At 43.7% G+C, this 16,391-nt stretch overlaps 1 protein-coding gene across 2 annotated transcripts in view; it reads right to left on the bottom strand.

Annotated features, from left to right (window-relative positions):
* COL27A1 (collagen type XXVII alpha 1 chain) overlaps positions 1-16,391 on the bottom strand; it is a 376,750-nt gene that overhangs the window by 275,704 nt on the left and 84,655 nt on the right. For both annotated transcript variants that reach the window (XM_061603994.1, XM_061603995.1), the window contains exons 8-10: positions 13,704-13,748; positions 11,890-11,943; positions 5,948-5,992 (exon numbers count right to left, since the gene is read on the bottom strand). In XM_061603994.1, coding sequence (XP_061459978.1) covers positions 5,948-5,992; positions 11,890-11,943; positions 13,704-13,748 — 144 coding nt within the window. The remainder of the gene's footprint in view (positions 1-5,947; positions 5,993-11,889; positions 11,944-13,703; positions 13,749-16,391) is intronic.

The following is a 16,391-nucleotide window of genomic DNA, read 5'->3' as shown; positions in this document are numbered from 1 at the left end:
ATCTCTTTCTGGGACCAATTCAAAGTTGTGGTTTTGACCTTCAAAGACCCACATAACCTAGATACCATATATTTGAGGGATTAGCTTTCATATAAACCTCTTTGTGACACCCTGCTCTAGATTATATTAGATTTTACAAGGAGATGAGTTTAGCCTCCACAAGGAAACTAGGCCTTCTCAGTCACAGCCCCTGAGACCAGGAATTCCCTTCCAAGGGCCATACATGCACAGTTTCCTCCTTGCTGTCTTTCTGAAAGCTAAAGCCTTCCATTTCCCAGAAAGCTTTTGATTACTGATCTTCCATTTTGAGCTATTTTGGGTTTGGGACATTTGAGGGAGGGCAGGTGGGCTTGGGGAGTGCTAAGCTGCTTTTATTGTTGTTGTTTGTGTGCCATTTTTTGTTCAACATTGCTGTTTGATTTTTTTTAAAAAATACTGTGACAGTTATATGAATACAAGTGGAAGCTGCAGCAAAATGTTGTAGTGTTCTCCTTCCTAAAAAGGGGGGGGAGGGGAGTGCTCCTATTTAGGGTTTCAGCCAAGCATCCCTGCAAACTGAGCATTCTACTCCTCCCCACTCTGCCCATTTTGTTTCTCTTTACCTACTGTCATATTACATTTAGTGTCAACTGAGCATGCTCATTGGGCTAATTTGGGGAGTGGGTTGCCCCCGTAAGTTTTATAAACATTTGTTTTACTATGACAAACCCCAGGGTCCCCCTCAAGCAAGCTAATACCCCCCTTGTTTCTCAGGGGCCCCATTTTTGGCTCTGATAGTTGACACTCAGCACTCAAGTCTGGTATTAGAGGGAGGGATGAATAAATAAAGCAAAGGTGCTTCTGGGCATGCACAGATTCACCTTCCATCACCACTGAGGGCCACTACAAATGTCCTATTTATTGTGCATTCATGACAATTTGTGCTTATGATGGTATTGGGGCAGTTATACACAATCCCACTTTCAATACTGAATCCACCTGCAAAACCTCCAATCAGTAGATGTCCTGTAACTATCTGCTGAAATCCAGTAACTTTTTATGTCACAAATGTTCTGGGAAGTTAGGGGCTTTTGTACCACTATTGGTGCGCTAGATCACAAGAGTGCCAATCTAGATGGCAATATAATGCAGTAACTTTGGGGAAGCATCGCAGAAGAATGCTGAATGATGTGTGGACAGTACAGAATAAATCTATCATGAACTCACTAGTATTGTGTCAATGGCATGGTGCAGAATACACTAGGTTTCCCGGCAGCCTCCCATTAAACTCACCTCTCTGTTTTAGAAACTAACTGCTGAAACAACTCCCTCTCACTCCTTCAGTGTGGAAATGTGTTCATTTTCCCCATCAGACTTGACCAAAAAAAAGGACAGCTGGGAAAGTGGGCTCTGTTACAGAACAGCCCATCATTATAGGATATTAAACAGCTGATCAACCCCTTCCCCCACCTCCCTCCCTCCTACAAGAATGAAAACTGCCGACGGGGTCAACTTTTGTTTATCGCATGCAATTTTCCTGGTGATGGGAGCCAGCTGGTAGCATTTACTGCAAGAGCACATGACAAGTCAGGGGGGCGGATTTATTGGCTCGCAGCGTCACAATGATTTATAATTGCAGGGGAGAGTAGGAGGTGGTTAACTGGAGCTTGCTTCTTTCAAATAAAAAGAGAGGAGGACAGAAGAGCAAAGAAGCGGCAACATCAGCAGCCACCGCCTGACTTCTCAAAATCTCAACGCTCAGCTAGACAAGCCAACCCAAGCGAGAGAGCAAAGCCCTGTTCCAACACCAATGCTCCACCTTTGCATGTGGCTTCATGATGTTGGCTGGCTGCTAGAAGTGGAAATGTCAAAAACCAGCCCTAGGGTAGCTCCCTGCTTATAAAACATAGCATTCTGCTAGAGGAAAGTCCATCCAGCCCAGGATCCTTTTCCCAGCAATGGCCAAAGCCCAAAAGCAGGGCACCAAGACAACCGCCTTCCCTGCATTGTTTGCCCCCAGCAACTGGCATTGAGGGGTAGACTGCCTTTGCACATGGAGGTTCCATCACATTATCCTGATAAACCAGGGTGGGGAGCCTCAGGCCCAGGGTCCCAATACAGACCTCTAGGCCTCACTGCCTGGCCCTCTGGACTCTCCTCAGGCTTCACTCTTCACTGGCCCTGCTCTGTGCCCTCCTCAAGTGCTTTTGAGTGGCTCAAATGCATCCCTCAACAGTGATAATGCATGTTGTGTACCTTTATGGTGGATAGAGAGGTGCATGTGTAGAAACCTCTGGTTTTTGCATGGCTGGACTGCGCAAAGGCAAAATTTGTATCCCCCAACCTTTGCTTCTAGCCCCACCCGATACTGGCCGGAGGCCCCCCGAAGGCTCCTCACAAAGGAACGTGGTCCCCAAGATGAAAAAGATTCCCCACCCCTGTGATAGATCCATGAATTTGTCTAACCCCTTCAAACCATCTAAAAACTAGATCCTACATACATAATAGAATGGAGACTGTACTTGAAGGACAGCCTTCACTTAGGACAGCCTGCCCATACTTTAAAACAGGGGTGGGAAATCTTTTTCAGCTCAAGGGCCACATTGACCTTCTGGTCAATCTTCATGGGGTCACATGCTAGTAGAGGGCAGGGCAACAGGTAAAACTGGGCAGAGCAACAAATGTGAATGTTGCCTTTGTACAGTAGGCTACTTTCTACACACGCTTGCACACCCCTCACTAGTCTCCATTCAGACAAGCAAGAGTTTAAGGATACATTCCAGCCTGGCAAAAATGCTCAAGGAGGGTGTGAAGAAGGGCTGGTGAGGGGTGTGGCCTCGGGAGAGTCCCAAGGGCCATAGAGAGAGGGCTGGAAGGCCATATTTGACCCCAGACCTGAGGTTCCCCATCCCTGCTTTGCAATCTTCTTCAGAGACTCTGCTTAAATGCTCGCCTATGAGGACAATCAGGCTGGCTGTTTCACAAAACAAGGTCTTCTTGGAGGTTGCCCCACAGTTGCAGAATTCAGTTCCACTTGAGATTAGGCAAGCTCCTTCTGGATGGTTTGAAACGGGCCTCGAAGTCCCACTTCTTCCCTAACAGATGATATAAATTGAGCTATAAAGACTGCATTCTACATTATTTGTTTATAATGTAATTTAGTTTTATGCTGGGCTCTTGGTGTCATCTTTGTGCAGGCTCCTTAACGTTATGTTAAATTTTGAATTTTTTAGAACGTTTTCAATGAGTTTTGTATTGTTTGACTCTGCATTTTGTGCGCTGCTTTGTAAAGAGTTCCATCATTTTATAGATTTATTAAATAATAAATAATACTAGCATTAAGGATGGGATCCATTGACCAGTTCGAAAGCATTCCATCAACCTAACAGGCTTGTATCAATTCAGGTTTATTCTTTGTCCACCAGCCTCGGCTTTTACCAATCTGTTTATTCCCCTCACAAAAAATATTGATATTAATATTTATTTTTAAAAGAAAATATCTATAATTTCAAAGGAAATATTGATAAAAGTGTTCTTTATATCAATATTTTAGAGGCAGATTTTTTAAAAAAACACCATTTTTGAAAATAACCAAGGAAAATCGGTACATACAAATCTGATCCATAACAAGAGAGAATAAGTGAATTAATGGAAAATTCGGTACCAAATCCAAAAAGGGCAGAAATTTTAGCACATCCTAATTAGTATAATACTTTATTTAATATTATTACTACTGCTGCTATTAATATTGCATAATACGTGACTAATGCTACCACAGGTGAGTAGGGGGGTCACATTTTTGAATGTTTGACTATGTTAGGGTTTTTTTAAAAAAAACTTTCTGTAAATAGAAAACTAGCACAGTAGGGAGCAGGCGGGCAGAACCTTTGTCCCTACTATGCTCATTTTCTATGTGCGGGGTGAGGAGGGGTCCACTGTGGAGTGCTCACAAATGTTCTCTCTTAACCCCAGCATTCTGTCACCTCATTTGCTGCTTAGTTGTAGGCCAAAGCCAACAGCCATCCACTTATTCTGCAAGTCAGTTACGTGTTGCATGAAGACCTGTCTCTGCTGAAGATGGTGGCCACACGACTACCTCAAAGCCACACTGTTGGAGGAGTTGATTAGACAGAGCCGGGGAGGGCAGGAGGAGAGGAGAAGCGTCTGCTGTGTGACCTTCCTTCCTGCACCTCCCGAGGGACCCAGCCAGTGCATTCCAGTCTGCCCAGAAGCCAGAGTTCAACCATGAGCAATTGCTGTGGCACTACATTTGCAAAAACCCAAGGACAGGGAGTCAAAGACAGGCCAGGACTAGGAAGGCACCAGCTGCAGGGCAGACCAGGTCTGGATCAACCCCTGACATATGGAATTCAAAGCAGACAAACACCCTCGCAATGGTCCATGGATGCCTGGAAGCAGAAGGTCCCCAGACGGGACAGGCACGGCTGGCTTGGGGAAAGACAAAGTTTGCTGCTGAGACACAGACCAATCGCTCACGGCACACAAGCCTGGCAAGCAGCCTTTGACTGCTTCCTTTTGCAGCAACTGCTGGCAGGCTGGGGCCAGGGCAAGCAGATCAGTTCCAGCTGTTCCTCATTGCAGGACAGCAGTCAGGAGGGATGCACAGCTCTGAAGAACGAAGCACCTTTTTTGCCTGGCTGATGGCATAGTGGTTACAGAATGGGGCTCTGACTAGGAGATCAGAGTTCAAATTTCCACTCAGCCATGAATGTTCCTCGTTAATCCTGGTGACATCACTCTCTGACTAACCTACCTTGCAGGGTTGCTGAAAGGATTAAAGGAAGGGCAAATGTGCTGCCTGAGCTCTTTGAAGGTTTGGTAGGATAAAAACATAAAAAATGCAGAAATAGCTTGGGCATTTCCAACACATTCTCTTTGCCCTTTTAAAAAATTCTCTCTGGTGTCATGAGGCCTAGAAACTTAGACAAAACAGAAAAGGAAATGTGTTTATTCCTTTTCTTGCCACCAGCTCCTTTGCTCTATATTACACTCTCCCACCCGAGGGATTCTAGGTGTGTTTCTGCAAAGATAAAAAGCAGGCACCTGGAGCCGCAGAGGGGAAAAGTAGCTTAGAAAGGAGATGGTGATCCAGAGCAGAAACATGTAGGGAAAGGATTAAGCACCCCTCAACCCTTAATTCTGGATTGTCACCTCCCAACACTGCTTTTCTATTAAAAAAAAAAAAGCAACAGGACATCAGTGAGAAGTTTATGCATGCACAGCATGCAGTTAGGCCAGGAGTGGGGAACATGCAGCCCTCCAGAAGTTAATGGACAACTCCCGACATCTTTGATCATGGCCTCTGCTAGCTGGGGCTGATGAGAGTTGCAGTTAGAAACATCTGGAGGACACCAGGTTGGCAAAGGTCAGTGTAAGGAACAAAGATTGGTATCCAAACATTTCTGATTTGGAACTTTTCTTACCCAGACTTTTAAACCCAGAGCCTTTTAGCCTGCACTCTCTGTACTTCGCCCCCAGGGCTGCTGGCCTAAGTAGTGCAGTGGATCCATTGCAATCTGGCCCACTTTACAGAAGGAGCTCCTTAGCATTTGTTTTTCATTATTTTCAAAAGTTATAGGAATGGAGGCAAGTCCATTAGAATGAATGGGGCACTGCCCCACAAACCTCAGCCTGCTCTCAGCCAACCCCTCACCTGCCCACCTTCTTACTTACAGCCAGTCCGGCGGATGATCCTGCCTGTCAGCTTCCTACTCTTCAACCTCAGTGTTGCCATTGCAGAACTCAGCCAGGAGGGAAGGATGGTGACAAAACTACAATTAGCTGGCTCTGCCTATCGTTGGCTCAGCCTCTGCCTACCATTTCTGCCAAGATGCCTTTCTGCCAACTGCCCTGCCAATCCCAGTGGGCCCCAGCCACCTCTGGTGGTCAGTTCCCTCTTTGTCCTAGCCAACAGAAATGTAGAAACAAGTAATTCTCTCTCACTTACCCGGCTGCCTTTTGGACCAGGCTCCCCTATAGGTCCAGGTAAACCCTGAAACACAAGAGGGGAAAACAAAAACAAGACAGATAAATGTGGAGAAGTTAGAACTTTCTTTTTTAAAAAACTTTGGCAAACAGTGCCAAAGCAGAGGCTTCTGTTGCGATTTAGGAACCAGTCCAAGAGATAGCTAGAAAGGAATTTAGAGAAGAATCATCACAATAAGCTTTCAGAAACAAATGCCCTTATTGTTATAGGGAGATGACTCCACAGAAATTTGTATTTGTATTTTAAAACAGGACCAGGAAATAATTCCAACTCCATTCTCAAACAATTCAGCTGCAACAGAGGGGGGGGATGAATTGGGAAATGGCAGCAAAGGCTGGCTGACATCAGATTGTAATAAATCACACAAGCACACGCAACATTTTGACCTCTTGGCTAATACATTAAGAAGTGGTCAGATGCATTTATCATCAAGTAACTGAAACCCAGACTTAAATTTGGTCCCTCCCAGTCCCATCCCTGGACCAACCTGGATTTTCAGTACTAGCAACTTTCAGCCCTGTTCTAACAGATTATTTTTTTCTGAGGGATGAGGAGGCTTTCCTGATCACAGGAATACCAGGCAAGCAAGAACTAAACCTTCAAACCTATGCGAGGATTGAACAAGGTGGGCATCCCCTTGAAGATAAGTCAGAACAAATGGATGATTGAGGTAGGCTAGTTCCATGGACTGGGATTAGCTGTGATAGTAGAATGGAACCTCCAGGTTCAGAGGCAGACTACTTATGAAAGCCAGCTGCTGTGAGCGAGGCAGTGGAGGAGGGCAGCTGTCTTCACACAGGACTTGGGGGTGATGGGAATTAACAAGATTAGAACCACGAAACCAGAGGCCTGTGTGTTGTTGCCCGATATCTGCCTGGGACTGATAGGAGTTGTAGTCCAAAACATCAGAAGGGCACCAGGTTAGATAAGGCTGTTCAACAGCAGCCCTGGGCTCCTGCTGGGAGGGAGAACGGGATATAAATCAAATAAACAAACATGGTGAGAGTGTTCTCTGGACAGTAAAGGGTTCCAAGGCTCTGGCATGGCTTCACCCACATAGCTTCCTATTGACTGACCCTAAGCTGGAAGAACCAGCATTCAGCTGATGCAGAACATGAGTGACAGCTACCAGGGCCCCAATATAGGCTAGGTGGTCTAAACACAGTACACCGATTCTGTACCATCAGTACAGGTATTATGGACTACAACTGCCATCCACCCCAGCCAGCATAGCCAATGGACAGGAATGATGGGAATAGTTGTCCAGAACAACTGGAGGGCACCAGGTTGGCTATCACTGCTGTACCAGTTACACTGGCTACCAGTGTATTTCCAGGCACAGTCTTGGCATTCTGAATGGCTTTTATTATTGTTGTTGTTGTTGTTATTTATTAAATTTCTATACCGCCCCATAGCCGAAGCTCTCTGGGCAGTTTACAACATAAAAATCAATATACAACATATAATATACAATTCATATTTGGTACAATTAAAAGGAAAAACAATACATCACATTTTAAATAAACATAAGTAAACAATAAATCTCAACAATATACATAACATAATAACAGAATAAATAAATAAATAAAACCAAACATAGCAATTATTTTAAAACCTCTCTCCTTCAAATGGCTTTTAGTAATACTCTTTTATTGGACATGTTTGTGGGTTACAAAATTGTGGTGCCTTCTAGATGTTGCTGGACTACAACTCCCATCATCCCCTCATCCCTGGCCAAGTTGGCTGCGGCGGAGGGGAGTCATAGAGCAACAACATATAGAGAGCATCATGGTGGTGACCTTAGCTTCACAGACATGTTGGGGGTGATTTTAGACCCAATTAGAGCTGTAGAGTAAGGGAATAAACCTCATCTTCCTTATAAGAACCAGCCATCCATTCCCCTGCACTTGTAATCAATTAAAAATTGCACACTATACATTGCACACTATACATTCTGAATTAACATGTAGTTTGACTCACAGAATTCATTAGGACTAGAAACTTTTGAGAATCTCAGACTTTGTGTTCTTTGGGGGGTTGGGTAAGGAAAAGAAACTGAAAAGATGAATAAGAATCAAGGGCCACTAGTTTGGCAACTTTAAAGTTGTCAGTCCTCGTTGTTGGAAAAAAATATTCATATTTGAATCTGAGGAATCGGAAATTCTATTAATTTCAATGTCTCTGTTTCTACTTTTCCCACCAATAAGTTCTGCATCAGTTTGTGAATATTTGTGTTTTTTAAAGAAATTATGAATGAGTGTAGGCATTTCTGTGCATATTTCTCCTAATGTACACAATTTTGAGTAACAGGCACATTTCTGCAAGCCACTCCCTTATTTAATGCAATTTCCTTTGCATATTACTGTCACTCATATTGCCTCCAATGCTATTATTATTATTATTATTATTATTATTAGATTTATATCCTGCCCTTCCTCCCAGCAGGAGTCCAGGGCGGCAATTACTGTCACCCTGGGCTCCTTTCGAACGAAGAGTGGGATATAAAGTTAATTAATAAATACACACATGTGCACACTTTCCCTTTATATACACATTTTTTAGTGGCAAACTGCATTGCAATATTTGGAGAATAGCAAATTAGAAAGGATAGTTCTGTTTCACTTTGTGCTTGCGCTCATGACATGTGAATTAGATGGGTTTGCATTAAAATGCAAACTGAAACTAATTTCTCCCCTATCCCTGTAATAGACTTCCGTGGTTATTCATTCTTTGCCAGTTAAAGAACATAAGAACATAAGAAAAGCCTGCTGGATCAGGCCAGTGGCCCATCTAGTCCAGCATCCTGTTCTCACAGTGGCCAACCAGGTGCCTGGGGGAAGCCCGCAAGCAGGACCCGAGTGCAAGAACACTCTCCCCTCCTGAGGCTTCCGGCAACTGGGTTTCAGAAGCATGCTGCCTCTGACTAGGGGGGCAGAGCACAGCCATCATGGCTAGTAGCCATTGATAGCCCTGTCCTCCATGAATTTGTCTAATCTTCTTTTAAAGCCATCCAAGCTGGTGGCCATTACTGCATCTTGTGGGAGCAAATTCCATAGTTTAACTATGCGCTGAGTAAAGAAGTACTTCCTTTTGTCTGTCCTGAATCTTCCAACATTCAGCTTCTTTGAATGTCCACGAGTTCTAGTATTATGAGAGAGGGAGAAGAACTTTTCTCTATCCACTTTCTCAATGCCATGCATCATTTTATACACTTCTATCATGTCTCCTCTGACCCGCCTTTTCTCTAAACTAAAAAGCCCCAAATGCTGCAAACTTTCCTCGTAAGGGAGTCGCTCCATCCCCTTGATCATTCTGGTTGCCCTCTTCTGAACCTTTTCCAACTCTAGAATATCCTTTTTGAGATGAGGCGACCAGAACTGTACACAGTATTCCAAATGCGGCCGCACCATAGATTTATACAATGGCATTATGATATCGGCTGTTTTATTTTCAATACCTTTCCTAATTATCGCTAGCATGGAATTTGCCTTTTTCACAGCTGCCGCACACTGGGTCGACATTTTCATCGTGCTGTCCACTACAACCCCGAGGTCTCTCTCCTGGTCGGTCACCGCCAGTTCAGACCCCATGAGCGTATATGTGAAATTAAGATTTTTTGCTCCAATATGCATAATTTTACACTTGTTTATATTGAATTGCATTTGCCATTTTTCTGCCCATTTACTCAGTTTGGAGAGGTCTTTTTGGAGCTCTTCACAATCCCTTTTTGTTTTAACAACCCTGAACAATTTAGTGTCATCAGCAAACTTGGCCACTTCACTGCTCACTCCTAATTCTAGGTCATTAATGAACAAGTTGAAAAGTACAGGTCCCAATACCGATCCTTGAGGGACTCCACTTTCTACAGCCCTCCACTGGGAGAACTGTCCGTTTATTCCTACTCTCTGCTTTCTGCTTCTTAACCAATTTCTTATCCACAAGAGGACCTCTCCTCTTATTCCATGACTGCTAAGCTTCCTCAGAAGCCTTTGGTGAGGTACCTTGTCAAACGCTTTTTGAAAGTCTAAGTACACTATGTCCACTGGATCACCTCTATCTATATGCTTGTTGACACTCTCAAAGAATTCTAATAGTTGCCAGATTAAATTTATTTGCTGCACAAACAAAGCTGAACAGTCTCCCTCCATCCCCAAATTCATGGAGGACAGGGCTATCAATGGCTACTAGCCATGATGGCTGTGCTGTGCCACCCTAGTCAGAGGCAGCATGCTTCTGAAAACCAGTTGCCGGAAGCCTCAGGAGGGGAGAGTGTTCTTGCACTCGGGTCCTGCTCGTGGGCTTCCCCCAGGCACCTGGTTGGCCACTGTGAGGACAGGATGCTGGACTAGATGGGCCACTGGCCTGATCCAGCAGGCTCTTCTTATGTTCTTATGTTCCATCACCTCGAATTCAGGAAGTTCTGAAAGAGAAACCCGGATCCCAACAAATTGTGCTCCTTCTGGCTGAAGCAGAATTGTCTGAAGCTGTTTGTTTGTTCCATCAGGCCAAAGTTAACAAGTTTGCCTCGAGGCATGAACCCAAGAAAAGACAGTGCCTCCACCTTTTCCATTGCGCTGCAAAGCCAAGAGTAGCCAAGAGAAGTGACTAGTAATGAAAACACCAAATCAGGAAAGTAAACATACCCAAAACTGGTGTGAATAGCTGTACTATATTGGTCCCAGAGATTAAGAAATAGAGCTATTTTCCCCCTATGAATAAACTTTTGTTGGTGAAAAAAGGTATGCACACCTTCAACTTAGACAGAATGTCTCCTCCAACAAATGGGAAAGGTGGAGACCTACAAGGAGGAAGCATCCCTATTGAATGCCCTGTCATATCATGGCTTATGTTGCTGTATTTTGTAAAAAAAATGTTGAGCCATACAGGGATAAGGGGTCATCTTCGTACATTTATTCCTTTCCTTATGTACATTTAGCATTATTTATTTGCAAGATGGTTCAACATGCCAAAACAACAAAGTCTTGTGGCACGTATCAGAATTTCTCCAATAAAAAAAGAAAGAAAAGTGTCTACATCATGTTAGATGTGACTATGCAAGTCTCCACAGGAGGATGGAGAACCTGTAGCCCTCCAGATGTCGTTGAATTCCAACTTCCATCAGCCTGAGCCACCATGACCAACGATCAGGGATAATGGAAGTTGCAGTCCACCAACATCTGGAGAACTACAGGCTATGCATCCCTGCCTTAACAAAAATCTTGCTTAGACATGTTTCCTCCACCTAGTTTTCACAGAGGTGATCAGCGGTCATTTTCACTGAAATGTGCATTTTTATGGACACTTTACCCCAATATATGCATTTTATACACATTTGGCTGAAGAACTACACTGCTAAATTCAGAAAAAAATGTAGTTTTGAAAGATGGCAGTGTTTTGGAAAGTAGGTTCCAAAGGCAAATAGAGTTAAATTTATCCCCCAATGATAGGTGGGCTACAACTGCCAAAATCCCTGACCACTGACCACGCTGCCTGGAGCTGATGGCAGTCAGAGTCCAACATTTATTTATTTATTACATTTATATCCCTCCTTTCTTTCATCATAGAACCCAAGGCAGCACACATGTAGTTCCCAAGTGGTCTCCCATCCAGGGACTGACCAGATGCAGACCTGCGTAGCTTCAGAAAGGCGGTGGCCTCATGTGCCTTCAGACCACACCTTGGGCCAACATCATCATCTGAGGATCATGGATTTCACATCCCTGACCTACAGAGGGGGGACCCTGGAAGAGGTCCAGAGTCTGGAATTACCTAACTGCACCACTAGTATGCAAACCCAGTGTGACTGTGCCTGAATCCCTTATTAATTGCAGGACACCATGGTCATCTAGCTGCCTGCCCACCAAGCCCCTATGCTGTACACAGCATGGTAAGATTTACTGCACCTGCCTGCCAGGATAACCTTTGGCACCTGGGTTCCCGTCGGAGCCTCGTCCACCCTGTAAAAAAATAGAAAAAGGAAGGGACAGGGAGGCAAGGAATGGGAAGAATTAAATCTAGCTTCACAACTTGTGGAATTTTAACAATGCAGTTTAATTCATCTTTCTCAACATGGTGAATGCCAAGCTGATAGGGACAAAAGGGTCACAGTAGGCAGCCTTATACCAAGTCAGACCAACAGTCCATATAGCTCAGTACTGTCTCCACTGACTGGCAGCAGCTCTCCAGGGTTTCAAATGAGGTTCTCTCCCAACCCTAGCTGGAGATGCTGGGGAATGAACAGGGAACCTTCTGCATTCAAGGCAGATTCCCCAAGCGCTTTGATCAATCCAGTGAGCTAGCACAGGAGTGTACATGGAATCCAGTTGCAAAGACGTTCAGTGAATATATACATGATATGCATACATCAGGGACAAAGAAACTGAAGCCTTTCAGAATTTTTTAGACTCCAGCTCCCATCAGCCCTGGCCAATACACAGGAATGATGAGAGTTGTAGCCCAGCAACATCTAGAGGGCCACCAAACCAGCATGTGATCCAGGCAATTGCCATACCACACCTCCCAGTGGACAGCTTGTGGCTCCTCTTTGCTTTGGTCCCTGGATCACTAAAAGAGCTCTGCAGCCCTGGAAAACAGTTGCTTCAAGGCAACTGCCAAAGGGCAATGCCTAAGGGAGACAACCCTTTGAGGTTGGGCAATTATGTTTGGGAATAGTGATTTGGGGCCAAGACAGCTAACAGTGTGGCTTTCTCTTTAAATCCATTACAAAATGCTAGTGATAGTGATCAGATGCAGGAGAGGAGCAAGCTATAGCAAAACTATACCTTATAGTGAGGACTAAGGTATTGAGAATTTGAAGGAGGCAGATTTAAGAAGTTATTAAACATGCATTTTGAAAAGTTGCAAAACTGCTTTGATGACCTGATGATTTAAAAAGGGAATATAAATCGTACTAAACCAAACAAAAGAAATCAGTGCTATCACAACAAATTGTTGGATATTGGAGTGGTTTTCAAATGACCTTCAGATGGAAGGACACAAGCTTCTAAAGAAAGATGGGTTTTGAGTAGACATGTCAGTAAAGTTTGCAGGGCACACTCCTAGGAAGAGGTTTTGGGGGCTCAGTAATGTTTTCCTCAAAGCCAGTCATGCCTCTGTAAGTGGGGCAATGGAATCTCCTAGAGGTTTTAGTCTGACCTTTCAAGCACCCTGGACAGCTCTGTAAAAGTATGGAATAAAACCCAGAGTGGATTCCACTGCACCACTGACATGAAGCCACCAGCTGCCACTGTTCAAAGGAACAATGAACTTCAGAAGCCTCCCAAATTGTTCTCTGCTCAAATCAAAATCCTTGAGGCAAGAGGGTCTTTGCCCTCAGTCGGCTGCTTTCAGGGTTGCAGCCTTTTTAAATCTCCCACCTCAGATTAATCGATCATTTCAACAGGTAGCTGGGCTGGGCTCAAAAATAAGCTGAGCTATTTTCTGATTTATGGAAAAGGCACTTGGCTTATTTCTGAGCCAATCCATTGGATGCCACAGGATAGGCAGCCATCACAAGTTTTTAGGTCACTCAAGAAAGAAAGAAAGAAAGAAAGAAAGAAAGAAAGAAAGAAAGAAAGAAAGAAAGAAAGAAAGAAAGAAAGAAAGAAAGAAAGAAAGAAAGAAAGAAAGAAAGAAAGAAAGAAAGAAAGAAAGAAAGAAAGAAAGAAAGAAAGAAAGAAAGAAAGAAAGAAAGAAAGAAAGAAAGAAAGACACTCACCTGGTCTCCGGGATGACCTGCTGGGCCTGGGTATCCTTTCTGTCCCTGTACAAAAGATTAAAAATACAGGTAAATTATTATTTTTTAAAAATTATGCTTTTAAAATGCTAGCAAGTAGACCAAGGATCGGTAGCCTGTGGCTAGGGATGGGAGAGAAATTCAATTCAGCTCACATTTAAAGCTGAATCTATAAAACTGGCACTTTCTGAAACAATATCAAAACCAAAACACAGTCATCCCTTGAAATTTGCACTTATCCAAATTTTGCAATGCAGTTCTCCAATCAAAGAATGTTGACAGAAGTGTATAAATTGGGGGAATGTGTGCATTAAAATTAATATATTAGTAAAAATAACATACATAAATGCATTCAAGCAACATAGAGTCTGCCAAACCTGTCACCAAATTTCAGAGCACAATTCTGCCTTGACAGAAACCTATATTTTAGAGCAGGGATCTTAGTGCACCTCTGGCCCACCAGATGTTGTTGAACTCCAACTCCCATCCCCCATCCTTCTTGTGGAGCATGATTCTGTCTTAATAGAACCCCACGTTGAACTCTGAATTGTATAGGAATTTAGTGGCAAACCTAGCTTTTATCCTTTTTTCTTTCCTGTCTCCCACTGTGGCTTAGCACAAACCTGCCTACTCTACAATCTGCTTGCATTATCAATGTAAAACATTCCATAGTAGCCCGCAGTTACTGCTGCGGAGGAGAAACCCTGTCAGGAAGGGGCAGGAAAAAATAATCAGGCTTTAGGCCGTGCTGATAGGTATCCACAAGGGTCTCCTCTACCGCAAGCCTCTTCAAACAGAACTGAAATGGCAGGAGGAAAACAAGCGTCTGAGTTTGTTCTCCTCTCCAGATGCTGCTGGACAATTCCAGGGCCTTAAATCACAAGTGGGGCCATCGTTTGAAGCTGAAATCTCCTGTCACTTTGGTCAGAGTGCTCAAGTCAACTGCAGTGGCAGTCTAATACAGCCCATCAACAGTCAGAGCCACAGGCTAGCAGGCTTTGCAGAGAAAATGGAAAAGGATGGCAAACAAAAGGACAGCAAACAAAAGGAGAACAACAACGGCAAGTTCTGCACACCTGCCAAACACAAAAGGCAACTACCAAATGCAGCCCTGTTTAATCGGGAGTTGAAAACCGTCCAGCTGCTGTTCAAGGTCCAAAAAAGTGCTTTACAGTTCTGACAACACAAAAGAGATAAGAGATGGCAAAACCCAGATACAAGTCCACCACATGCTCTTACCACTAGGGAATCATATTTTATTAATGTGTTTAAGAATACTTTCAGACTGCCTTTAAGGGCAAAGGTCTCTCTCAAAGGTGGCTTACAGAAGAACAACACAGGACAATCAGAAATCTCAAAATAGTTAATAAAAGAAATTGGAGTTGAAAAAAAAACCTACCCAAGGCCAGTACAGATTTACAATCCAAAAACATCAGCAATCACACAAAACAATCCCAGAAAAACAAGTAGCCATACGCGCACCCTGGACTTCAGGAAAGCTGATTTTAATAAACTCAGAACAATTGTAAGTACAGTTCCATGGCAAGCCACCCTAATGAGAGAAGGAGACCAAGATGGGTGGGAGTTTCTAAAAAAGGAAATTCTAAAAGGGCAATGGCAAGCAATTCCAACAAGGAAAAAAGGGGGGAAACAGCAGAAGAAGCCAATGTGGCTTCACAAAAAGCTTAGAGATGACCTCAACAAAAAAGAACACATACAGAGAATGGAAAGAAGGCCAGGCCACAAAGGAGAGGTGTCATGGAATTGCAAGGATGGTGTCAGGAAGGCTAAAGCTGAGCATGAGCTGAGGTTAGCGAGAGATGCTAAAAGCAACAAAAAAGCTTTCTTCGGTACATCCATACTAAAAGACAGAGAAAAGAAATGGTGGCACAGCTACTCAATGAGGATGGCAATATGACAAAAGATGACAAAGAAAAGGCAGAAGTGCTCAGTTCCTACTTTGACTCAGTCTTCTCCCAAAAAAGGGTCTATGACCCTCCCGGGAAACATGAAGTGGAAGGGGCAGGATTGGAGCTTGAGACTGATAGACAAACGGTCAACAAATACCTAATTACTTTGAATGAGTTCAAATCGGCAGGGCCCTATAAACTGCATCCTAGAGTACTGAAGGAACTGGGTGAACAACTCTCAGAACCACTGTCTATTATCTTTGCGAAATTGTGGAGGACTGGTGAGGTGCTACATGACTGGAGGGGAGCTAATGCTGTCCCTATCTTCAAAAAGGGCAAAAAGGAGGAACCAGGGAACTACAGACCAGTCAGCCTAACATCAATCCCTGGAAAAACTCTGGAGCAGATTATAAAGCAGTCAATCTGTAAGAACCTTGAAAACAATGCAGTGATTAGTAGAAACCAACATGGATTTATGAAGAACAAATCCTGCCAAACTAATCTTATCACATTTTTTGATCAGGTAACCTCCCTTGTAGACTGTGGGAATGCTGTGGACATAATATATCTCAACTTCAGCAAAGCTTTTGACAAAGTGCCCCATGATATTCTGATTAGCAAGTTAGCTAAATGTGGGCTGGATGGAACAACTATCAGGTGGATGCACAGTTGGCTGCAGAATCGTACTCAAAGAGTGCTTATCAATGGTTCCTTCTCAAACTGGGCAGAAGTAATGAGTGGGGTAACACAGGGTTCAGTC

Source organism: Rhineura floridana, chromosome 20 (assembly GCF_030035675.1).
Source record: "Rhineura floridana isolate rRhiFlo1 chromosome 20, rRhiFlo1.hap2, whole genome shotgun sequence".
NCBI classification, from domain to species: Eukaryota; Metazoa; Chordata; class Lepidosauria; order Squamata; family Rhineuridae; genus Rhineura; species Rhineura floridana.
The sequence above is the reverse complement of the archived record's forward strand: the minus strand, read 5'-3'. Positions and strand labels throughout refer to the sequence as shown.